This window comes from Cyrtonyx montezumae, unplaced genomic scaffold (genome assembly GCF_038088225.1).
Source record: "Cyrtonyx montezumae isolate F1298 unplaced genomic scaffold, pur_monq_1.0 scaffold_9, whole genome shotgun sequence".
NCBI classification, from domain to species: domain Eukaryota; kingdom Metazoa; phylum Chordata; class Aves; order Galliformes; family Odontophoridae; genus Cyrtonyx; species Cyrtonyx montezumae.
Genome location: NW_027072100.1, coordinates 10,817,708 through 10,841,248, shown reverse-complemented (window position 1 = coordinate 10,841,248; position 23,541 = coordinate 10,817,708). Strand labels below are relative to the sequence as shown.

The window sequence follows — 23,541 nt, the reverse complement described above, 5'->3', positions numbered from 1 at the left end:
CACTGAATTCTTTGTTCATCCTTGATGTGGCAGCAGCAGTGTGGAGCTGAGCTGCAGTGCCCGCCTTGGGCAGCTTGCCTCTCCACGCAGCGCTGCGGTACTCCGTGCTCTGTCTGCCGGGAGACATTTATTCCTGCTGATTTTAAAGCATAACAAACTACAGCACTGACACTCAGCCCTGCACAGGTGGAGCTGAGCTCCTCCGGGGCAGTGGAGGGGGGGGATCTCGCTCTGCCGCTCCTTCTCCGGCTCCTGGAAGTGAGGAAGTGCCTCCGGGGGTGAATGAAGCTCATTGACGTCACGAGTGCCCATTAAGAGTTTATGGGCCGAGGAGTGGAGCAAAGGGTGCCTTGAGGAGGGCTGGCCACAGCCTAGCGTTCCGCTGCGGGTGTCCCACGGTGCACACAGGACGTGGGAGGTGCCCGGAGCCGCCTCTCTGCAGAACCTTAAATCCCGGCGCGGCGCCGGGCGGGCAGGGTGCTGGCAGCATGCCGGTGGGTGGCTGGTTCCTGCTGGGGCTGCTGGCCCTCAGCACCCCGCTGCACGCCGCGCCCGCTGCAGGTGAGCACGGCCCCGTGCCCGGGAAGGGCAGCGCTGCGCGGTCGGTGAGGTGTGCTGTGCTCTTTCTGCGAGGGCTGCCACCCTTGCGAGCTCTAGCCCTGCTTAAGGCTCAAACTTTGGGTTCTTCAAAATGCTAAATGTCATGCAAGTCCGATTTGGAGTACGCCGTCTCCAGAAGCTTCTCTTGCTTTCTGTTATTTCCTTCTGATGCTGCTTTTCTCGTGATGCTGGCTGGGACCAGGGCTCCCATACCCTGAGCACTGCCCAGATGCAGCCCGGCTGCCCAGATGGGGCTGGTGCCAGCGGGGTTCTCTGCCTGGAGGCTGAACCCTAATGGGGACAGAGCCCACAGCGGCACCAGCACACAGTTGCAGTGCTGGGGAGGTGCTTCCTCCATCCCAACCTGTGCCTGGGGCTGTGTGCAGGCTCCCGCCACGCTCCCACCAACCGCTGCAAGGCTCTCAGCCTGGGAGTGCGTTTGCAGGAGGGGAAATTCCCATGAAAGAATCATTTTTTCCTCTTTACTTTTTCCCTCAAGAAAAACGGCCAGCTTTCAAAGAAATGGAAATCACATTTCTTTCTGAACGAGCAGCGAGCCGATTTTAGAGCAGCGCTTAAAATTCCGCCCGTCTCCTCTTCCAGAGTGCTCTGTGCTCACTACAAGTTGGGCTGTTTTATCTCAGAGCTCAAACTAGCAGGCACTAACTGCTCGGTGTCGGCCAGACGTGCTGCTGCTCTGCAATGAGGCGCTGGGGCCGTTGCGCTGTGATGAAATTTGTCTGCAGAAATGCCTTCATCGTCTCCTAAGTGTTCTCCAGAAACTTGGATTTCTTTAGGTCTTAGATAAGAACAGGCTTGAAGCCTTTTGGTTTGCCAGGTGGTCAGTGGCTGCGATGCCTTCCTAACGTTTTGGTCCAGTTCCATTTTAGAGAGGACCCGTGAGGCAGGCAGTGTATGTCAGCAGTGTGTTGTGCTATTTCTGTGCGTGTTTGCTTTCTATTGCTTAACAGGAAAGCATGCGTGCTTGCTTCACGACCGTGCTCAGTGACGTATTTATGCCCCGGTTAAATAATACGTAGCACCTTCATTTCATTTTGCTAAGAACTCGCTGCCATCGGTGTTTCACCTTGCTCCATTACCTCCACCCAGGCTGCCCGGAGCTGCCCAGAGCAGTGACCGTCATCCCCGTGACCCAACCACAGGTGGAAGTGCGGTGCCAACAGCAGAACAGCACCCAGAGCCCATCGGAGCAGCAGCAGCCGGGGGCAGAGCGGGGCAGTGCAGAGCAGCTCCTGCATGGGGAGCAGCCAGCAGTGAGACCTGCATCACAGAATGGAGCAGGGAGTGGGGAGAGACCCGCAGCGAGCATGCCTGCACTGCGGGAGAAGCAAGAGGTCACAAAGAAACCCAGCGTGGGGAAGAAGCCAGAGTGTGAGGGGAAGGGTGAGGCTGGGGAAAAGCCAAAGATAACGCCAGGAGCAATGGAGAGACCGGAGAGTGGGGGGAAACCAGGGAGTGGGGGGAAAACTGAGAGTGGGGGGAAAACTGAGAGTGGGGGGAAAACTGAGAGTGGGGGGAAAACTGAGAGTGGGAAGAAGCCAGGGAGTGGGGGAAAGCCGGGGGCTGGAGAGAAACCCATGCTGGGGGAGAAACCAGAGCTGGGAAAACCTGAGGGTGGGGGGAAGCAGGAGAGTGGGGAGAAGCCCGAGTCAGGAGAGAAACCAAAGTCTGATGGAGACGGTAAGGAGGGTGATGACAGTGATGACGACGATGATGACGATGACAGCGATGATGATGATGTAGATGACCACGATTATTACTATGGCTACAATGATGATGATAACGGTGATGGTAACAATGACAGTGATGACTATGGTGGAAATGGAGAGAATGACTATGGATATGACGGTGGATACGGTGACACTGATGGCTGAGGATTGCAGTGGTGGTGACGGCAGCGATGCTGGCAGCAGTTACCACAATGATGCTCAGTGACCAGCACTGTGGGACGTGTGCAGGCACAAGGTGCGAGGACAGCCCGCGGCAGATGGGCACACAGAACTGCCCTCAGCTTCCCCTCATCTCACTCAGCCAGAGCGAGTCCTGGACACCAGTGCTGTTTTGGGCAGGAATTTCTCTTCCCTAATAAATCCCACAACGGGCCACTTGCTCAGTTCAACAAGCTGTTCCTTGTCACTGGAAGCTTGCGTGGATGTACCAGCTTCTTCCACAGAGCCAGAGGTGCCCCTGACATGTCATAGCCTGGGTGAGCAGCCTGGGGCTGTAGGCAGGATGTGTGTGCTGGCCCCAGGACCAACTGTCTGCCATGGAACGTCCCTCCCACGGGGGCTGGGGGTCCACCAGGAGACTGACACCACAGGAACCAGCAGAGCTCATTGCAGATGGGATTTAATGGCAAGGAAGATACACAGAGACCCCCATGCCCAGTTCTGAGCTGAGGGTGGAGGGATGGAGGTGGGATGGAGGGTGATGAGTGCTAGCTCTGCAGTCAATGGGTGAGTCCATGTCTAGCTGTCCAGCTGTCTGGCAGGACACTGCACGAGTGGAGTCCTTGGTCCAGGTCCAAGCAGGGGCTAGGTGAACCCTGGGGAGAGAAAGGACACCCTAACCCTGGGGCACACTGAGCCATCCCCGAGTTTGCTGGTCGTGGTGCAAGGGTGGTCTCTGCTGTGGGGACACAGCAACCTGGGCCCTCCCCATAGTCCCATCCCATGCTCACCTGCAGCCACAAGCCGGGCCCAGAGGCAGCAGAGACCCAGCAGCAACAGCAGCAACAGCACCCGCATGGTGCAGGGGTGGCAGCGTTGGGGCCACGTCGAGTACAGGCAGGGCTTTAAAGCCTCCCCAGGACAGAGGCTGGTGCCAGTGACCGTGTCCCTGCCCCAGCTCCATCCGAGCGTGACCCCCATGTCCCCTCCCTCCAGGGGCTGGTGCTGCTGGACACAGAGTGCAGGGAGTGTGGAGGTGGGGGATAAGGGGTAGCTGCTTTGCTTTGTGCTCTGAGCAGCCCTGAGAGCTGAGCTGTGCAGATGTGCTGTAGCATCCAGCACTACCAGGTGGGCAGTGAGAGACCCCAACTTGGGGCTGGGCACTGCAGGGCAGGTGGAGGAGGCTCCAGGGCCAGGCAGTGTGGAGCAGCCCGTGGTGCCCTGGCAGCTCTCTGGCCATTGTTCTGCCACTGGGAACAATTGCTGGCTCCTGAGGGACATCCTGTGACCGGACATGGTCCACAGCCCCGTTCTGCTCTAGCCTGGCTCTGTGGCTAGGGGTTGAGTCCAGCTGGTGGCCCCCAACCCCACACCCTGAGGTGCCAGAGGGTCCCAATGCCAAGGATGGGGAGTGGAGGCCACGTGGGAAGCCAGGATGGGTGCTCATCACACTGTGCTGGAGCTGCCTCTCATCTCCCACTCCATCCTCAGCCATAGCTCAGCTCTGCCTGTGCCCCAGACCGTGCAGTGACAGCTCTGTCCCCGACTCTTCCCTCTGAAGCCCCCCCAGCACTGTGGCCGTGCTGTGCTGGGAGCTGCTGCTCTGCCAGATGCCAGACACAGGGTGTGGGCATGGCAGTGCTGGGGCTTCCCCTGCAGTGCCGGGTGCTGGCAGCAGGAGAGCTGCAGCATGCTGTGCCGGCAGGTTGCTGGCACGTGTGTTCGTGTGTGTGATGCCAGCTGGGCACGTGTGTGAGCGTGCAAGCCACGCTCTGTAAGTGCATACCTGTGTGCACAGAGCCCGAGCTGCGTGTGTGCTGTGTGCCCAATGAACCGTGCACACACGTGTCTGCGTGTGCGGTCTGAGCTGCCTGCATGCAGCACCCCACGCCTGCCAGCAGCTGGCGGAGCTGCGGGAAAGGGAGCAGCCACGAGCAATGACACTGCCCCGTGCCCTTGCTCGTGGTGGGCTGCAGGGACAGACATTTGTGCCCTCCCCAGGGGGAGTGGGTGCTGATGGGCTCTGCGTGGGGCCAGCGGGTGTTGCTGCACCGTAGCACCCGCTCTGCCCTCGGTTCTGCCCTGCCATGCCCAAGGTGGCACAGCCCGGCCCGGTTCCCACCGCCCTGGGAGGTGCCACATTCCTGGGTGCTCCCCGGGCTGGCCAGGTCGCTATTTCTGCCAAGGCAGAGCTCTGCCCGGCACTGCTGTGAGTCAGGCTACGTGTCCCTGGGGCAGGGCAGGACAGGGCTGTCAGTGCAGCTCCGCGGCACTGGGCATTTCCCTGCATGGTGCCCCCACTTCTCCCTGCCCACAGCCCCCAGGTGCTGTGAGCCCCAACATCCCCAGCTCGACTCCACGAGATGGTGGGAGCCATTCTGGAGCACGATGTCAGTGGTTGTAGTGACCCCCTGGGTGGGTGAGATACCGCACAGAGATAGTGGTGGAAAAATGTAGCCTGGTGGATTTTGGCTCTGTGGCCCTGCCCTCCCTCTGGGTGTGGGGCAGAAAGCTTCTGTGCAACTGGGGAATTTCCTGGACAGCTCAGGATGGCTGAAGAGGTGTGGGGGGTCGCTGAACTGTAGTGGTGGGGAGGTGGGGGCCATCTCATGCTGGCTATGTCCCTGCTTTGTGCTGTGTCTCTGGTGTCCTGTGCCCAGACACTGCCAGGGGTCTCAGTCCTCTGAGATGTGGGGGAAAGTTGCTGAAAGCCACAGGTGGGTGGCACCACCACCACCCACCTGGGTCCAACTTTCCTGCCTCTCCCGGCAGAGCTTTCCTCTCCCTTGACTTCCCGGTGGGACAGTAATTACAGCAATAATTAAGAAGACAATTATTCCTGCTGAATAGGAAGAACTTAATCTGCTTCTCTCTGCCTCTGCTGGTTTCACCCCACACCCACCCACTTGCACCGGGTGCTTCTGGGTGCTGGGGAGCGTGCACTGCCCCAGCTCTGTCCTGTTGGTGTCCACTCCAGGGCTGCAAGGGGCTGTAAGCAGGTGGGAACAGTGTCCCCATCCCATCTCCATCCCATCCCTACCATATCTCCATCCTCATCCTCATTCCATCTCTTCCCCTTTGCTTTCCAGTTCCTATCCCTATCCCCACCGCAGTCCCAGCATGCTGCCGGACGCCCCGAGGGCCGCACTAGGGCATCCTTCCCGTCCTACCAGTCCCCCCAGCTTTAGGGCTGTGGCTGAGATGCCGCCGAGGAAGCCGGGCCCGCTGGGTGCGGCTCGTTACCCGCACGGCAGGAATTAGCAGTACTCGGGCGCCTGCCCCGTACCCTCCGCCCTTCCCTGTCGCTGGAGCACCTTAAATCCCAGCACACCACACCCGGGGCGCAGAGCCGGCAGCTGTGGGCACCATGGTGCAGCGAGCCTGCCTCCTCCTCCTCTTCCTCCTGCTCCCCCTTTCTGCATGGTCTGTCCCAGCCCCGCGCGTGCCTGGAAGAGAGGAGCAGATGGGGACAGGTGAGTGCGTGGGGGCAGCTCCTGAGGAGGGGATGCTCAGGGACCCCGAGAGTGGTGCAGGGAGCTGTGGGGCTGTGGGAACAATGCGGCTGCTCAGCCCTGGTCACTGTGTCCTTCAGCAAAGCCCGGGTACTGCCACCACATCCTGGAGATGGAGAGCCCTCTGGATGAGGACTGCAGCTCCTGCCACAAGAACAGCTCCTGCTCTCACTGTGCTGGCGATGCTGACTGTCCTGGTGCCACCAAATGCTGCCCCAGCAAGTGTGGCCACACGTGCCAGGAGCCGGTGCTCGGTGAGGGCCAGCAGTGTGCAGTGCGTGGGGGTCGTGGTGAGCGGGGGTGATCTTGGCACAGTGGGAGGGGGCTCATGGATGGTCTTCCTGAGCTGTGCCTGTGTGGGGGTGGGGGATATGGCTTCCTGGGGAGATGGGGGCAGACCTAACCCTGGGCAGGGAGGGGCTCGGTGCCATGGGGGCCCCAAAGTGCTCTCACCTTGAGCCCAGTGGTCTCTGACCTCGGCTCACCTCAGCCCTTGGGACCACACAGATTTCTGCTACCTGCCCTCGGTCTGTGGGAACTGCAAGGCGCTCTTCATCCGTTTCTTCTACAACGTGTCCAGCCAGCAGTGCGAGGAGTTCATTTACGGCGGCTGCGGTGGGAACAGGAACAACTTTGAGACCCTGCGGGAGTGCTCCCAGGCCTGCTCCCACGTGGGCTCCCAGCTGCGCCAGCGGGGCTCCCCCCAGCCCCTGCCCCGTGGGGAGATGCTCCACGCAGCCCTGCTCCCAGCCCCACACCTCTCAGCTCCAGGTACCCGTTAGCACCTCTCCACTGTGCACAGCCCCAGCCCTGGCAGATGTCCCTGTCCCTGTCCCCAGGGCAGGGGGGTGGTGGTGCTCTTGGTGGCCGTGCTGGAGCCATGGCTTGCCCGAGGAGCACAACACTGGGCTGTGGTGCCCACAACAGCTCAGCTGCCCCTCTGTGTTGTGCCCTGCCCAGAGGAGCCCAGCCCTGCCCGGGACTGTGCAGCTGTCAATACAAGGACGGGTCATTGAGCAGGTCTGGCTCCTGTTCTTCCTGCCCCAGGTCTCAGATCCGGCCACCCCAGCACAGCTCCTGCTTACATCTAAATTGGTTTCCATTTCTGGTTCTGCCCTCAAGCTGCAGTTGTGACCTGGACAGGTCCTAAAGCGGTGGATATGCATCCTCACTTCAGTGGGGACCCCAGAGCTGCTCCCAGCCCTGGGACTGTGCCCACCCTGAATTGCTGAACCCCTGCAGTCCCACATGTGCTGTGCAGACCCCCTGCCTGGTGCTGGTGAAAGGGATCCCAACCAATGCCCCTCATGGGCGATATCAGTGCTGGGCTCTGCAACACAGAGATTCAGAGGCAGCTGGAGATGGCATGCACTTGCTTTATTGCTGGTGAAAACGAGAAGGGAACAGGCCAGCTTGGGGCTGTGACTGCCCCACATCCCCAGACGAAGGCACCTTCCTGCCACAGAGCTGCTGCTCTCCCATCACACACTGCCTGAAAGGGAAATGTGCTTCTAGGGAGCCCTGACGGATGGGGGTGAGGAGCAGTGGCCAAGGTCATGGACAAGTGCTCTGTCACTGCAGTGGTTTGCCATGGCCAGGTCTGGTGAGAGATCCCTTCTGCTCCTCAACCCTTTGGGTGTCCTCACCCTGAAGGCAGTGTCTCTACCAGGAGCTGAGCCGGGCCCATGTGGTCCATGACCCTTTCCAGAAGGCTCTGTCTCCCCTGGGGGGAATGAAGTCCCCTTATGTCCCCTGGAGCTGGTCCTGTCCCTGTCTCCTCACCATCAAGTACCCACGTGCAGACGTTGACTGCAGCCATTGCTGCAGCACTTCTGGCCCTGGGGACACCCCCCATAGAAGCTGCACAGGACCAAGCACGTCCTGCTGCCCCCGGGGATGGGGCACGCTCCCTCCTTCCCTGCAAGGCAGAGCACTCTGTGGGACACCCATCTGTGGGCACTCAGCATGGGGCACCCTGCGGCTCCAGGATGGGGCTGCATCGTGGTTCTCACCTCTGGGCATGTCCATGCAGACGTGGCCACGGCTGGAGCACGTGCATCTCTGTCCCTGAGGGCACTGAGTCGGTGTCACACTGCTCAGGGCACCGGCCAGCACCGTGCTGTGGCACAACGGCAGCATCATGCTCTGTGGCAGGAAGGGACAGTCAGCTGGTGCTGAGCTGGGGCCAGGTGTGCATGTGACTTGGGTAGAAAGAGGGGAAGGTGCTATGGATAGGGATGGATGGGTGGATATGGGGCCATTGCGGGCACAGCCTTGGCAGCCCCAGCACATGGCTCTGGTGTGGAGTCCCTGTCGGTGCAGGACGGCCATGGTGCTGCTGTGGGCTCAGAGCACAGCAGACCCCATCCCTGTCCCTGCTGTTCACTGCCATCCCAGGCCAGGGGCTCACCTTCAAGAGAGGCAGGCATGCAGACATGGCCACAGCACATTCCCCTTGCTCCCAGCTGCACCCTGTGCCCGGGGACAGTCCTGGCCACGGTGGCAGCTCGGCTGCTGGTGTGGCTCCAGGTGGGAGGAGCAGGGCCGATAGTGTCTGCACTGCAGAGCAGAGCTTGGACAGTGGGGTCAGTGGGGAGGAGGTGAGAGTGGGATGGCCGCTGAAGGGTGCCTTCATTGCCCCCACCATGTCCCCATCATGTCCTTGCTGCTGTGTGCACTGCTCCCATCTCATCCTCTCTCTGCCTACTTATATTGTGGGCATCCTTGGTACCCAGGCCGTGGCCCCGCCTGTGCCCAACGTCCCACCCCGTCCCACCCCATCTCACGGGCTGGCGCTGCAGGCAGGCACTGGAGGCCGCAGCTGCTGTTGCAGCACTTGAGCGCACTGGGGCAGTCGCTGTCACCATCACACTCCTCCCGGCACGGCCCCTCCAGCCCCGGCAGCACCGCGGGGCACTCCCCGGCTTTGGGTTTCTCTGGTGGAGCAAAGCAGGCAGGAGTGACCCTGAGCACCCCTGTGCACTGGGGGACATGGCACTGTCCCCACTATCTGAAGCTCTGTGCCCTCACCGCTGCAGGGCAGGCACCAGGTTTCTCTGCAACACCGAGCAGAGTGGCTGGGGTTGAGGTGCACCCCGAGGGCATCAATGGCAGCGCTGGGAAATCTGCCCTTGGTGGCACTCCTTGTGCCATGTCCTGGATCTCCCCCCCGCTGCATCTTGGATCCCCCACACCCCATCCCAGATGCCCTCACCTGCCCCATCCCTGCCTCGGGAGATGGAGGCTGCCTGTGGTGCTGGAGCTGCTCAGGGCAATGGGGATGGGACAAGGACAGGGCTAGGGCTGGTGGACAAGGGGTGCTGGTGACAGTGCTGGGGCTGTGCCAGTGATGCCATGCCTTCTGCTGGGGGTGTGCAGTGGAGGCGGCACTCGTGGGAACAGCACTTGAGCCAGCCGGGGCACGCTGAGTCGCTGGTGCAGAGAGGGGGCTCCTGAGGGAGGCACCGTATGAAGTCCCGGGGACACAGCCCCGGTTTTTGCAGTTCTCCTGTAGCAGGATGTGGGGTCAGAGCAACACCATGCCCCCACAGCCCCCTGCCTGTGGAGGGGGTGGCTGCAGCCTCTGCAACCCAGCACACCCCTCCATGCCACGTGTACCCCAATGCCACGTGCATCCCTTCCCCTCCCAGCACACCCCCCTGCCCTGCAGCTCATCCTCCCTGCATCACCCTGCTGTGTGTTCTCGGCCTGGCTGAGGCTCTCCAGGGGGAGAGAGGTCACTGCTGCCATTCTGCAGTGGTGTCACGCAGCCGAAGCCACAGGCGGTGAAGCAGCACTTCTGGTCCTGCAGGCACCCACTGTGGTCATCGCAGGCGTTGGGACACGGCGTGTGCTGGGGCTGAGATGAGGGTTGGGGGCAGACGCCAGGGTGGGCTGGGGAGTGGGGACACCTGAGTGGGGGGCTCAGGGCAGCACGCACTCCCCGCATCCGGGAATCTCCCTCCCCTGGCCCACAGCTGTGCTGAGCCGGGGGATGCCGTGGGAGCACCGCTTCTGCAAACACCCCGTGTCAGCTCTTGGCAGCGCTGTGCTGTTTGAGTTGCAAACAGAGACACTGCCGGGAAGGTTTCACTGCAAACAGCAGCTGCTCCACTCAAACAAAGGAAAGCTCCCATCGCTGCGGAGGAGGTGGTAGTGCTGAACCGGGCTGCTCTGGTGCAGCTTCATCCCACGCAGGGTGGGACGGGGACACTCGATGGTCTGTGCCCACTGCGTTACCCACAGCCCCACCGGGGTCGGGGGGTTGGGTCAGAGGATCACAGAATCACAGAATTGTATGGGTTGGAAGAGAACCATAGAGATCATCGAGCCCAACCCCTCCTCTAAAGAAGCTTCCCTACAGCAGGTCGCACTGATAAACGTCCGGATGGGTCTTGGGTACTTCCAGATGAGACTCCACCACCTCTCCGAGCAGCACCCATCTGCATGGGTCAGCTGCTGCATGCAGGACTGGAGAGGTATGGTCTGAGGAGAAAGCTGATCCAAGTTGGCCCCAGGGCTGTAAGGGAGTGGCAGGGAGCAGCTGCCAGCCACCAGACCCCAAAGCAGTGTGGTGTGCACAGCACTCATCCTGCTGCCCTGCACGGTCCTCGCACAGCTCCTGACCCAACCCAGCATCCCTGGTGCTGAGCTGTGCAAAAGCAGCAGGGGATAGCAGTGTCCCAGCTCAGAAGTGGATCACTGTGGATCAGGGGCAGGAGGTGCACACAAGGTGAACGTGGACAGGGCTGGCCTCAGACCCCCCTGCCAGAGCTGCCTGTTGGCACTCACCACCTTCATCCCCCGGTGCAGTGCCTGGCTCTGTCCCAGCGATGAGCAGCCCCAGGAGGATGCAAAGCCCCAGGCCCATGGTGCTGCAGGGATGCTGTGTGCCCACAGCTGAGGCAGTGCTGGGTTTAAAGTCTCCAGAGGAGCTGCCAGGGGTGCTGCAGCCCGGCTGGCGGGGAGCGGGCAGTGAACAGGAGGAGGGATCATTCCCAGCACCACAGGCACCACAGGCACCCTGCCAGCTGCCCGCTTATCTCTGTCTGAGCTGTGCTTTTGGGTCAGAGTGACCCATGGGGATGGGACAGGGACAGGGCAGCTGAGGTCACACAGATGCCATCCCCACAGTACTGCACAGGGGATGGAGCACAGTGATGGGTTTGGCCAGGATAGGAGCAAGCAGGGCTGTGTGGCCCCCAGCATGTGGGTGCTGCTCCTCGCCCTGTCCTCAGGCTGAGTGCTCCATCTGCCCCTGACTCCCAACCTGAGTTTCACACTTCATGATGCAAATAAACCCTTTCTTGTTGCAAGGAATCTGAGTCAACAGGTTTTTGGCACTCCTGTCCGTGACCGCTGGGACAGCAGTGGTGTTCCCCTGGGACCCTGAGTGTGGGGTGGTGGTGCCTGGGGGGCAGAGCATGGAAACAGGGCCTCCTCTCCCTGCCCTGGGGCTATCTGCAGCCACATGTCCACCTGCAGTACCTGGGCCATGGAAAACCCCCAGCACACCGCAGGCAACAGAAAACACCCAGAGCTGCCGGGCTGCCACATGCTGGTTTATTCTGGGTCAGTGTTTCCAGGCAGACTGGGGCTGTCTGTGCCATGCGTGGCCTGAGGGGCTGAATGTGGGGGTCTGCTTTTGTCTCTGGAGCACAGCTGTGGGAGGTGGGGTGGCAGAGACCCTGGCCAGAGCAGGTCAAACAGCACTGATCCCCCCAGCCAGAGGGATGGGAGCAGTGGGGTGGTGGGTGTTGCAATGGTGGTGGAGTGGAATGGCCCCAGAATGGCAGCTCCCAGTGCCATCCCCCTGGCCAGGGCTAGGCTGTGCCTGGAAGAGATAGATGTGGTGGTCAGAGCATGAGTGCCCCGTCCTGTGCCTTCCCTTGTGGGCAAAGTTTGGGGCTGGCCTTACCCTGCAGTGAGGAGATGCATGCGCGGCCGCAGTCCTGCAGGCAGCACTTCTGGCTGGGTGGACAGTCCTTGTCCTCCAGGCATAGGATGAGGCACTCACCAGCCCTGGTGGTTGTGGAAGGACAGAGCCCCGGCCGCACTGAGCACGTGTAGAGAGAGGGAGCACTATGGTGAGCCCCTGACCCCTGGCTGCTGCCCCCCTGCCAGGCCCAGATCACATCACTGGCCCTGGAGGGAGGGGAACACATGGGAACGTGGCACAGTCTCTGCCCCACGGCACAAAGCCTTTACCCTCAGTGGGCAGTCTGCAGACGTGGCCGCAGCCAGTGGTGCAGCACTTCTTGGTCCCAGGACAGTCGGCATCGCTGTCGCAGCGCTCCAAGCAGGGACCCAGGGAGCCCCGCAGCACCACGGGGCACGCACCAGACTTTGCTGCAAGAGAGCAGCCACGAACATCACAGCCCTGAGCATCACAGCCCCACTGTGCCCGTGGGAGTGTGGCTGCACAGGGAACCTACGCCTTGTGCACAGCTCAGGGCTGCAGCCTGCCCCTGCCCTGAGCCCCCCCCTCCCCTCCAGCATCCATCCTGCCCCTGTGGCACGCACAGAAAGTGCACAAGTGTGCCACCCAGGCAGGGGGATATGCACCCCATGCACAGCCCGGACAGGAGTGGGGCTGGGGGCAGCAGGTACCTGTGTATGGGGCGCTGCAGGCCAACCCGCAGCCAGAGAAGCAGCACTTCTGGTCCCCAGGACAGTCCCTGTCATCGGTGCACAGGTTGGGGCAGGCAGCATCACGTCGGGCTCGCTTCCGTGGGCAAAGGCCAGATTTGGCTGGAGAGGGCATACAGCTCAGAGCCCTGCAGCACCCACGCATGGCTCTCACAATGATGAAACTGCCAACCCCTGGCTCTGCTCCATGGCACCTCCAGCCCAGCACAAGCACAGCCCCTCAATGCAGACATCCTTACCTGGCTCAGCTCGCAGGCAGCGGGCGCAGCACCTCTCCCCATGGCCACACGCCGTCTCATTGCAGCAGCTCGCCCCACAGCTCAGCGTCCCAGGGCTGCCCAGGCTCTCTATGAAAGGAGAAGCTCTGTGTGCTGGGGAGCACGACTCTCCCTGGGGCACCCATCCCCAACACCAGCAGCCCCACAGCTCCCCATACCTGCGGCAGGGAGCAGGCAGGCACGCACATCCCCGAGGAGGCAGCACTTCTCAGCACCGGGGCAGCTGTGGTCAGACAGGCAGTATCTCCTGGTGGGGCGTGTGGGGCTGCTCCCCACTGCCGGGCACACCCCTGCTTTGCTGGGGGCAGGCAGGGCGGCTGGCGGCCGCTGGCCCCGCTGTGCCCAGCGTGGTGGGGGGCTGGCAGCAGGGGCATTGCCACGATCCCCACGGTGCAGCTGGGCTGGGGCAGGAGGCAGCTCAGCACACAGGGCCAGGAGCAGCAGTGCAATGGCACAGCTGCTGAGCATCGTGCTGCTGGGGGATCTGTGGTGCTGCGACTGCCCGTAGGTATTTAAATCTGCTGGGGGGGCACCAGCCCATGGCAGTGCAGGTTTCCAGGGCTGTGGGAGCACTGAGCATGAACAATTCACTTTGAGGGAGACTCCCAGAGCAGAGCTGGGCTCCCAGCCCGTGGCTGGCGCATCCCCTGCAGCGCTCCCTTTCCAGGTCACTAGTGACCCGCAAACAGCCAGGCCGGGGGACGTAGGAGGTGCTCCCCAACCCTGCTCCCTGCACTCCCCAATGTGTGCACCTGGCAGAGCCTGGTGAGTCTGTGCATCCCATTGCTGCTTCCCAGAGCCCACCCCATCCTGCTCAGGGAGCGTTGCCATCACCTCCCAGCATGCATGGAGATGGGAGTGGTGCTGCAGAGCTGCAGTGGGACGTGTAAGGACACACCTGTGCTGCAGGCATCAGGCTGTGTGGGGCAGGCTGCTCAGCTGTGCTCTGTGGGATCCCTGGCCCACGGGACCATTTGCTCTGGCCCTGGGGGCTCCTCAGCTCCCACAGTCTCTGGGATTTGTAGGGTTCCTGGGGACAGTGGGAAAGCAGCAGGAGCAAGGGCCAGGTCTGAGCAGGGCAGGCAGGAATGGGGCAGGGACACGTGGGCTTCGTTGCCCATGGCTCTTTCAGGCTCCTGCCATGGGCACTGTGCTGCTGGTGGGGCTGGGAGTGTGTAGTGCAGGAGGAGCTTTGGGAGATGCTGTACCACTGCACACAGCAGCAGCAGCGTTGTCATCCCCCTAGGCCATCGCAGAGCTCCGCTCCATGGACACAGCTGCAACTGCATATCCTGCCCTAGCTGGAGCACATCCCTGAACAGACTGAGGAGCAAACATCAGAGCAGCTGGGGCTGTGGGACAGCGCTGAGCAGGAGCACGGGCTGGGGAGCCGTGAGGAAATGGGGTCTGGGATCAGATTGTGGGAACAGTCTGGTGCAGACCCTTCCAGACACCGCCTGCACCTGCACCCATCTGGGTCAAGTGAAGCAGAGCGCAGCTGGGAGCCACCCAGCCAGGAGCACAGCAGGACGGAGACGCACGCAGCCACAAACAGGGCAGGGAGCTGCTGCTTTATTGGTGAGAGTGCAGGGGGCTGTGGTGTGCCCCGAGTGGGGTCCTGGAGTGGGAGCTGAGGCTGAAGGCTCCGCACTGGGATCCTGGGCAGGAGGGCACGAGGGGCTGGGCCGTGCGGTATTGTGTCGGGCAGCAGCTTCCCTGCAGCCAGGATGGAGGAGGCTGCACCTGCAAAGGGAGCAGAGGGTTGTGAGCGGGACGGGGCAGGTGGGGCAGGAGCCCAGGGCTGGGTGGGTGCAGACTGACCTCAGTGCAGTGGAGTCACACAGGAGACTTTCCCGCAGCCGTTCCTGCAGCACTTCAGGCTCCCGGAGCAGTTGGAGTCCATCTTGCACTGGTTAATGCAGAGCCCCAGCATGGGGATCCCTGGCTTCACGGACGGGCAGGTGCCAGGTTTCTCTGCAAGGTGAAGGATGCGGTGTGAGACCCGCTGTCCCCAGCACAGTGCACAGGGCTGTGCTGCAGCTGCTGGAGCTCAGCATGGTGAGCACCCTGCAGCAGTGCGGCTGTGGGGCCGTGCCTGGCGCAGGGCCGGGGAGGGCACTGCTGGGGGACCCTTCCTGAGCTCAGAGCTGGATGCAGGACAGTGCTGGGGCTGATGCAGTGTGCAGCTGGTGCTCCCCGAGGGATGTGAAATGCAGCAGGCGCTTGCTCTCCGCCCCTGGCAGCAACCTCAGCAGCACCACGGATGCTCAGAGCCAACCGAGCTGTGGGCAGGAGGAAGGGGTGAGCGTGGCCAGCACCGTCCAAGGCTGTGTGGGCAGCTGCTCCGTGGAAACACAGCCCAATCCTGCGGGGCTCCATGCAGAACCCCATGACTGCTGCAGCCAGAGCACAGGGGGTGCCCGGGACCACACCGCTACCGAGCGCCGGGAGCTCCGGAGCCGTTGGCTCACGGGAGCAGGGCTTGCACCGACCCTGGGAGCGTTACCGTTGGGCTCCTGGCAGGCCTTGCCGCAGGCCGCCGGGCAGCACTTGAGGGTGCTCTCGCAGTCGCCATCGGACTGGCACCCCATCGTGCAGTTCGCTTCTTCCACTGCTGGCTCCGGGCACACGCCGGCTTTTACTGAAAGGCAAAGGCACACGGTGTGGGTGGGAGGGCTGTCTGGAGGCGGGCGATGCTGTTCCCAGCCCAGGCGTGGTGGGCTCAGGGATGCTGCAGAGCGCAGCCACGCTGCGGACCGTGTGCCTGGAGCCCATCCCCAGCAGGCCCCAGGCCAGGAGTGATGCCGGCTGCTGCCGCGGGGCCGTGCGCTCATACTCACTCGTGACATTCAGGACGGATGCTGGCAGCAGCTCTGCCCAGAGAACCAGGAGCCCCGCGAGGAGGAGCGCGCTGCTGGCCTTGGGCATGGTGCAGGGGAGCTGTGCGCGTGCGGGGCCACCCGGCTGGGCTTTAAGCTCCTCTCCAGGTGGGGCGGGAGGGGACTGCCTTCCGGGTGGCTCATAAGGAACTGGCCCGGCCAGGCTCCCCCTTCGTGCCATTGCACAATCCCCAAGTATCAGGTATCTGCTCGCTGCTGGCTGCTGACCAGGAAGTGGGAGCCTCGAGGAGCCCAGGCGTCTACGCAGAAAACTTGCCCGGCAGGAACAGCAGCCAAGCGCTGCATCGCCAAGCTCGGCATGCCGGGAGCCCCCAGCCCATGGGGCACGGAGCCGTGGCAGACCCACTACTGGTCAGTTCTGGGTTGGGGCCAGCAGTACGCATGGGGCACGTGCCAACTGTGCTTGGACCCGTCCTGTCCCTGCGCTGGCAGCCATGGTGCATGTGAGCGCAGCCCCTTCCCTGGTGTGCTGCCCTGCAGCAGGGACAGAGCTGAGCTGTGCATCCGGGCTGGGCTCTGCTGCAGGCACAGCACACTGGCTCCTGTTCCACCACTTGTTTTCCTGGAGCTTTTTGCTGTTTCACTGAAGAGCCCTCTAGGCTGCCCTGCATGATGCACAGCTCTCCCTCGCATCTCTGCTGCAGTCAGGGAGCTCCCTGCAGCTCCCTGCAGTGCCCACATCCCCAGCAGCCCTGGGGATGCAGCGGTGCTCAGGTGGGCAGCAGGCAGGGATTGAGCTGCTGTGTGCTCTGGCTACATGGCACGGTGTGGTGGGGGCCATGCATCCCCAGGCCCCCTCTGTGGGTCACCTCCCCTGCATCCCATGCACTGTGTGCCCAGCAGCACCAAGCCGTGCTGTATTTGAGCAGGCCAAGCAGCCCTAATCACCCCACGTGGCTGCTGGCTCTCATCACTGTTTGCCGCTCCACCAGTTCCTGCCCATCTGCTGGCGCTGCCGGCAGTGGTTTTCATTCCTTTGGGTTTGCTGACGGAAGCAGAGCAGCCCAGCACTGTGCTGGGAGACCCGAGGGGCCTCGGCCCTTTGCTCACTGCTCCAGGTTTGGCTCGGTGCATTTGGTCACTGAGTGGGACCCAGTGCTCTGCACGGTGCTGGTCTGCTGGGCAGAACCCACAGTATCCCTGGCCCCAGTCCTGTCCTGGGCACACACCCAGGCTGAGCCTCTCTGCAGAGTGAGGGTGGGAGTGGAGCCCTCCTACAGCTCTGTGCCCCCACCAACACACCCACAGCCCTCACAGCTTTGGGCTGCAGCATCCTGGAGCTGCGTGGGCTTGGGGCCCACTCCGAGGTCACGAGCTGTTTGTCTGCTCGGCCAGCATCTATTTCCAGGTAATTTAACCCCACAGTCAACAATGCAGCGAGGCACGGAGCAACAGTAAATCAGTAACTGTTTGCATTTGCCGCGGTCCCCTCCCCAGCGCGTGTGTTTATGCAGTAACAGGACCCGGCGCTGACACCCGCAGGACACTCACTGCGTTTCATTGCTGGGCAGCACGGAGGGAACGGGGCAGCGCCGGGACAGCGCTGGGACAGCAGCAGGCATCGCCCCACGCCCTGCAGTGCCTGCTGCGTGCCAGGGACTGTGCTCTGTGCTGAGGAACTGCTCCAAGCAGGGGCTCCCGGCCCCGGAGAAACAAAGGAGCTCCTGGATAAAGGCAGCCTTGTTGCACCAGGGCACAGTGCTCCAGCAGCGGGCTGGGCTGAGCATCAGGCCAGGCTGTGAGCGTGGCACCGGGCTGAGGGACAATGGGCTCCCACTGTGTCCCAACACAGTGCAGCAGCAGGGCTGGCATCTGGCACTGGGGCAGTGCTACCCACCAGGACCACGGTCTGTGCTGCTGCATCTGTGCTGGTGATGCCAGCAGCACTTGCCTTTGAGGTTCATCACTCTGCTCAGATGGCTGATCCTCTAATTGCCCTTATTGGTCCCTTTGGCTTGTAAAACCTGTAGAGTGCAGCATTTCCTCAGCACTGTGTGAGTGGGATGGGGCTGGGGGGCCACGGCATGTGGATTCCCACAGCCAAGCTGCACCACAGCAGCCAGCAGCAGGGAAGACTGCAGAGGGTGGGAGCCCAGAAACATCCTCCAAGGAGAACACCCACAGTGAAAGCAGTGCACAGCAAGGCAAGGTGCCGGGCTTTGCCCAGGGGTGACACCATGACCCTCATGGAACACTGCCGAGCTCCTGTTCTGCCTGGATCTGCCTGCAGCCAGCAGGAGCAGCTGGGGAGGCACAGAACATGCCGGCTGCACGGCCCGCAGCTGTGCCTGGCTCAGCCCACACAATCAGCATCACTGCCCAGAAGATGCTTTGGCTCCCGTCGCCCACACACAGCATTCAGGATGCTGCCATCCCTGCCCTGGCTCTGCCGGGTCCTTCCATGCCAGAGGACAGGGACAGCCATGGCTCTGTGCAGCTGCAGCAGCCAGCTGCATGTCATGGGCAGAATCCTGGCCCAGGAGCCCAAACCGATGAGGGCTCTTCCCTCTGCAGAGGGACTGTGCCATGCACTGCACCTGGTGACTGCAATTGCCCTGCAGGTGACAAGGAAGGAGCTGAGGTCACAGCCCCTCCATGGGGAGCACAGTGAATGCCTAACAGCAGTGTGGCTGTGCCAGGTGTGGTGCACCCAGCAGGAAGGGACACTGGGAGACAGCGTGAAACGGGGACACCCCTTCCTCCAGGCTCAGGTGATATGCAGCTCGGGGGCTTCCTGAGCTAAATCGTGACAGACAGTCACATTCATGGGCTGATGCTCTGGGAATTTTGACCCCTCTGGAGGCTGTCCCACCTGTCCAGGTGTGCCTCATGTAGGCAGAAGTGCTCTGCTGCTGTCCCCGAGCTCTTCTTCCCCCTGTGCTGCCTGCGTGGCATGGATCTCGGTGGCCCCACTCAGAGCTGAGGAGCTGCAGGCAGTGCCTGCCCCTGTGCTGCTGCAGTGCGTCCCACCTGAGGGACGCCAGCCCTGCAGTGCCCTGGGAGCTGCAGTGACCCTGTGCCCACCTCATGCACTCACCTATGACTCCAGCGGCCGTGGCAGCTGGCTGCAGCTGTGTGCACAGAGCAAGGATGCCCACAAGCAGAACACTGGTGGCCTTCATGGTGCTCCCGAGGATGCTGATGGCTGGGCAGGTCAGCGGGGGTTTATATCCATATGAGGCTGGGGAGGGGCCACCACACACATAACCTTTGGGTGCCGAAACTCCTGCTGCATTTCAAGGCTGTGCCCGAGGCAGCAGCAGCCCTGTGTGATGTCATTAACTGAGAAATCATTTACCATGGCCCTCTCCCACTCCTAACAGCCAGGCTGGGTGGGGACGCGAGCACTGTGCCCGAGTGGTGGCAACATGGGCAACAGGCCAGGGAACACGAAGGAAGGGGCTGGGGCTCCGTGGCTTGGGGACAGGAGGACGGCCAACGAAGGGCAATCTCCTCACCAGAGCCGTGGGACTCATCACCTCTCACGTCAGATGCTGTCTGAGCTTGGAGAGAGATAGGACAAGCTATGGGTCAGGGTGGGAGGCAGGAGGATGTCTGCCCACTGTGCTGCACCCACTCCTCAGAACTGGCTCCAGCCTGTCCCGTCCCCATGTCTGCCTGCAGAGCTGCAGGTCACAGCCCTGGTCCCCAGAGGTGAGCGTGGCCTCGGGGGGGTGCGGAGCGTGGGAAGGTGCTGTGCCCCCACCTGCACCATTCCTCTGCAGGGCCCGGCATGCTGGGTGCGTCACGTCGGCAGGGTCAGTGCAGGGCTGCCTCCTGCCCGCCCCATGCCCCACTGCACCCGGTCCCTGAGGGTGCCACTGCCCTTCCTGGGGGCTTCCCCCACTCTGCTGCAGCCCCCAGACGGGGTGGGGAGCTCACAGGGAGCAAAGGGTGAGCGGTGCCGAGAGCGAAGGGCTGCTCTGTGCCACGTGGCCCCGAGGTGGGTGACGCAGCCATGGTGACCCGGACACCAGCAGCACCTTCGTGTCCCCACTGGGCTGTGCACGTGGTGCCATGACCCATCCACCACGGCTGCCTCTTGCTCCAGGGCCTGCCTCGTGGGCACTGGGCTCGCTTGGCTCAGCAGAGCCATGCAGTGGAAAAGAGATGCCCAGGAAGTGAGATGCCCAGAGCACTGTTCCCGGCTGTGGGTGGTGGCTGAGGCTGGGTGGGGGCTGGGGAGTGGTGGGTGAGAGCTGCATGGTGGGAGCTGCATGGTGCTGGGGCTGGTGGGGAGGAGCAGAGTGGGGAATAGGCAGAGGCAGTGGCTGAGCACCAGGTGGGCAGGGCAGGGCGCAGGGACTGCTCCTGCCGGGGCTTCTCGCAGCCCACCTGCAAATGTGTGCCGTCGTGCCTGGCCGACGCGATCGCTGCCGTCTCAGAGGGGAGATTGTGCAGCTCGCCGATCGTATTTCCCAGCTCGGAAATTCCTGTTTGCGTCATCCATGCTCCCAGTAGCCAAACGCGCTTGTTGCTAGAGAGACTGCACCTGAAACAAAGGGAACCTTCAGCAAGAGAAACAAAAGGCTGCAGAACCGTCCCATCGCCGCAGGGCAGCTCAGAGTGACGCCCCGACGTGGCCACGAGCAGTGCCGCGGTGGCAGCATGGGGATTCGTAGGCACCGCATCACAGCATGGTTGGGTTGGAAGGGACCCCAGAGCCTCCCCCCACCCCGTGCCGTGGGCTACCCCCCAGACCTCCCCCCACCCCGTGCCGTGGGCTACCCCCCAGACCTCCCCCCACTCCACCACCCCAGATCAGCCTGCGCCGGGCCCCATCCATGGCCTTGGGCACCTCCAGGGATGGGGCATCCAGATATCCGGGCCGTGAAGACCTCCTGCCCGGTGCGTGCAGTCCACTCGCCTCCGTGCCCCGTCCCGATCGTGCCGTGCCGTGCCGTGCCGTGCTTCATCCCGGGACAGCGGCGGTGCGCGTTGGCCGGCAGAGGAGGCTGTTGCTCCGCCGAAGCACGGGGCTGAGACCGCGGCACAGCCTGGCACTGAACGCCGAGCCGTGCCGATCTGAGTCGAGCAGAGCTGAACTGTGCCGAACCGAGTCAAACCGAACTGAGCCGAGTCGAGCAGATAGTGGTGAGCACAGCACTGCCCGGCACTGAACGGAACCGAGCCGAGCCGAGCTGACCCGGGCCGAGCCGTGCTGTGCCGTGCAGAGCCGAGCCGTGCCAAGCCGTGCTAAGCTGAGTCGAACCGAGCTGTACTGTGCCGAGTCGAGAAGTTAGTGGTGAGCCCAGCCGTGTCAATCCGTGCTGAACCGAGCCGGGAGGAGCCCCGAGGTTGCGCAAGGTCCAGGGCAGGGCTCCGGACCGTACATAAGGTCGGCAGGGTGCGGGCGTTGCGACGGCAGTGCCATGGAGCCGGGTCCGCTGCTGCTGCTGCTGCTGGCGGCCCTGTGGGGCCGGGGCTGGGCGGCGTCGGGGCACGCACCGGCAGGTGAGATGGCACCGGCACCCGGCCCCACCGTGCGACCCGGTAAGTCCCGGTGTGCCCCGGTTAGGGCACGGTCGGAGAGCCGTGGGATTCGAGGCGGGATGTCACACTGAAAGGGGAACGGGAAGAAAAGCCACAGCAGCCCCCGAGGCCAGGGTACAGCTCTGATGTGCATGCAGGGTTGGAGGCGGTGGCAGGAGGTGCTCCTTCTGCCCCAGGTTCAGTGCATCCCTACAGCAGCGGTGTTCTGCGGGCACTGCGATGCCCCACGCACTGCTGGGCTGTGCTGGAGGAAGGGGCAGTGGGAATAGGGCATTGGGTGCAAAGGTGGCACAGAACCCACAGTGAGGCTGAGCTGCTCTGGTCTCTGCTGCCCGTGCTGAGCTACAGGGACCATGCTAGGGGCTGTCATTCCCCCACTGTTTTCTCTTCACAGGGGAGACTGGTAAATGCCTTGAGACCAGCACAAATACCACCAGCCCCTGCAAACCCAGCTGCTCCTCAAAGTGTCCGGGCAGTAGTGGCTGTGGACAGGAGTGCCAGCAAGGTGAGGGGTCCCATCCTCCCGGCAGCCGTGTGGGCCCTACAGGGCCTGTGCTCTGCTGTCTGAGGTGTGAGTTGAGTCCTGGCACGGGGACAGGATGCTCTGGTCTGGGCAGGTCTGATCACTGCCCGTTGCCCATGGGCACATCATGCACAAGGACTGCTGCAGTGTCCCCGCACCCCACCTCTCCCACCCCTCGGTCCCTGTGGCTTCCTGCCTGACAGATAGGGCGGGGACGAGATGGGCAGGGGCTGGTGGAGCCCTGACCCCCTCTCACCCCCAGTGAAGGAGGATTTCCACCCACCAATTGATCCTGACCCGACCACCAACTGCAAGAACAAATGCAGAGACGACAGCAACTGCAGGGGCAGCAGCCGGTTCCATTGCCCGCAGCAGGTGCCAGGTAAGGGCAGGCAGGGCTCAAGGCATGCTACCATGGCTGGGACAGACCCCATGGACACAAACCCTTCTCCTTCCCCGTCCACAGCCAGTCCAGACACCGACCCCAAAAAGAAGGTGCCACACACCAGCAGCTGCTGCAACAGCACCTGCAGCAGTGACCTCGACTGCCCCGACCACCTGCAGCGCCGCTCACCCCCAGGCAGGAGCTCCAGGTTCAGCCTCTCTCTGGCCATGCTGAGCTTCCTATGCTACAGGTGCTCTGAATTCAAGAAGCTGTGCAACCAGTCCCCGGATCGTGGCCCATGCACGAATTTTGAGTATCGCTACGCTTATTTCGCTGACTCAAAGTCATGCCGTCAGTTCCTGTACGGCGGCTGCAAGGGGAATGCCAACAACTTCCATACCTTGCGGGAGTGCAAGCGGGTCTGCCACTCAGGTGAGAGCTGGGCACGGGTGGGAGTGAAGGATGCACAGGGCACGGAGCTATCCCACGCAGAGCCGTGCTGCAGTGGCCAGGCAGCAGCAGCCACCGTTGCTCATCCACTGTGCACGTGGGCACCACGTGGGGACTCAGAGTGTTCCTGCTCGGTGATTCCAATCAGCACACGGCTCCATCCTGGGAGCTGGGCTTGTCTTCGGCATGAAGCAGGCAATGCTCTTAGCAATAATAATTGTGCCTGGTTATCAAAATATTAATCCTGCCAATCCTCTCAGCCTGCACAGGAGAGGAGGAAAAGGCTGTTTCTTTGCAGGTGTCTTCACCTTTCTTTGTGCGCATGTGGGAGAGCAGGCTTTGAGGACAGGCAGTGCTGCTACAGCCTCGTGGTGGACAGCAGCACCTGACAGAGCCCACCTGGTTGCAGCCCTGCTCACTGCTCTGCCTTTCTCCCCAGGGCTGGACAAGCACTGACCCCAGGACACCGCAGCCCACCCACATCTGCAGAGCTGACCACTCTGTCCCACACAATAAAGTTGCCAGGACTCCTGGCTTGGAGCAACACCACTGCCTCTGTCTTGCCTTCCCAGCACATTGGTGGGACACTGGGGCAGAGATGGGGATGGGGTGGCAGTGGGAGGGTTGGGCATCACTCATGGATGCTGGGCTGATATCAGCAGCACTGTGGCCAACTCTGCAGCGTGGCTCTATAGCTCTAATAACCCCATCTCTAATAGCTCCATCCATAATGTCCCCAGACGGGCAGAGTGGAGCTGGGGGGATGGGACACATGCTGCTGCCCAGGGGCTGGCAGCAGCTCTGGGTCGTGGCACAGCCCGGCTGGCAGCACAGGAAGGCGG

At 62.5% G+C, this 23,541-nt stretch overlaps 2 protein-coding genes across 2 annotated transcripts; one reads left to right on the top strand and one right to left on the bottom strand.

Annotated features, from left to right (window-relative positions):
• The first annotated feature begins 5,838 nt into the window (after nt 1-5,838).
• On the top strand, nt 5,839-8,401 carry SPINT4 (serine peptidase inhibitor, Kunitz type 4). Its single transcript, XM_065754103.1, has 4 exons — nt 5,839-5,983; nt 6,103-6,276; nt 6,530-6,845; nt 8,385-8,401. The coding sequence occupies exons 1-3, from the start codon at nt 5,878-5,880 to the stop codon at nt 6,802-6,804; spliced, it is 555 nt and encodes a 184-aa protein (XP_065610175.1). The 5' UTR covers nt 5,839-5,877; the 3' UTR covers nt 6,805-6,845; nt 8,385-8,401.
• Nucleotides 8,402-14,498: 6,097 nt separating this feature from the next.
• LOC136060020 (WAP four-disulfide core domain protein 2-like) lies at nt 14,499-15,934 on the bottom strand. The gene is made up of 4 exons (XM_065754261.1): nt 15,789-15,934; nt 15,455-15,589; nt 14,770-14,922; nt 14,499-14,691 (listed from the first exon to the last, which is right to left on the bottom strand). The coding sequence occupies exons 1-3, from the start codon at nt 15,874-15,876 to the stop codon at nt 14,771-14,773; spliced, it is 375 nt and encodes a 124-aa protein (XP_065610333.1). The 5' UTR covers nt 15,877-15,934; the 3' UTR covers nt 14,499-14,691; nt 14,770.
• Nucleotides 15,935-23,541: the final 7,607 nt, after the last annotated feature.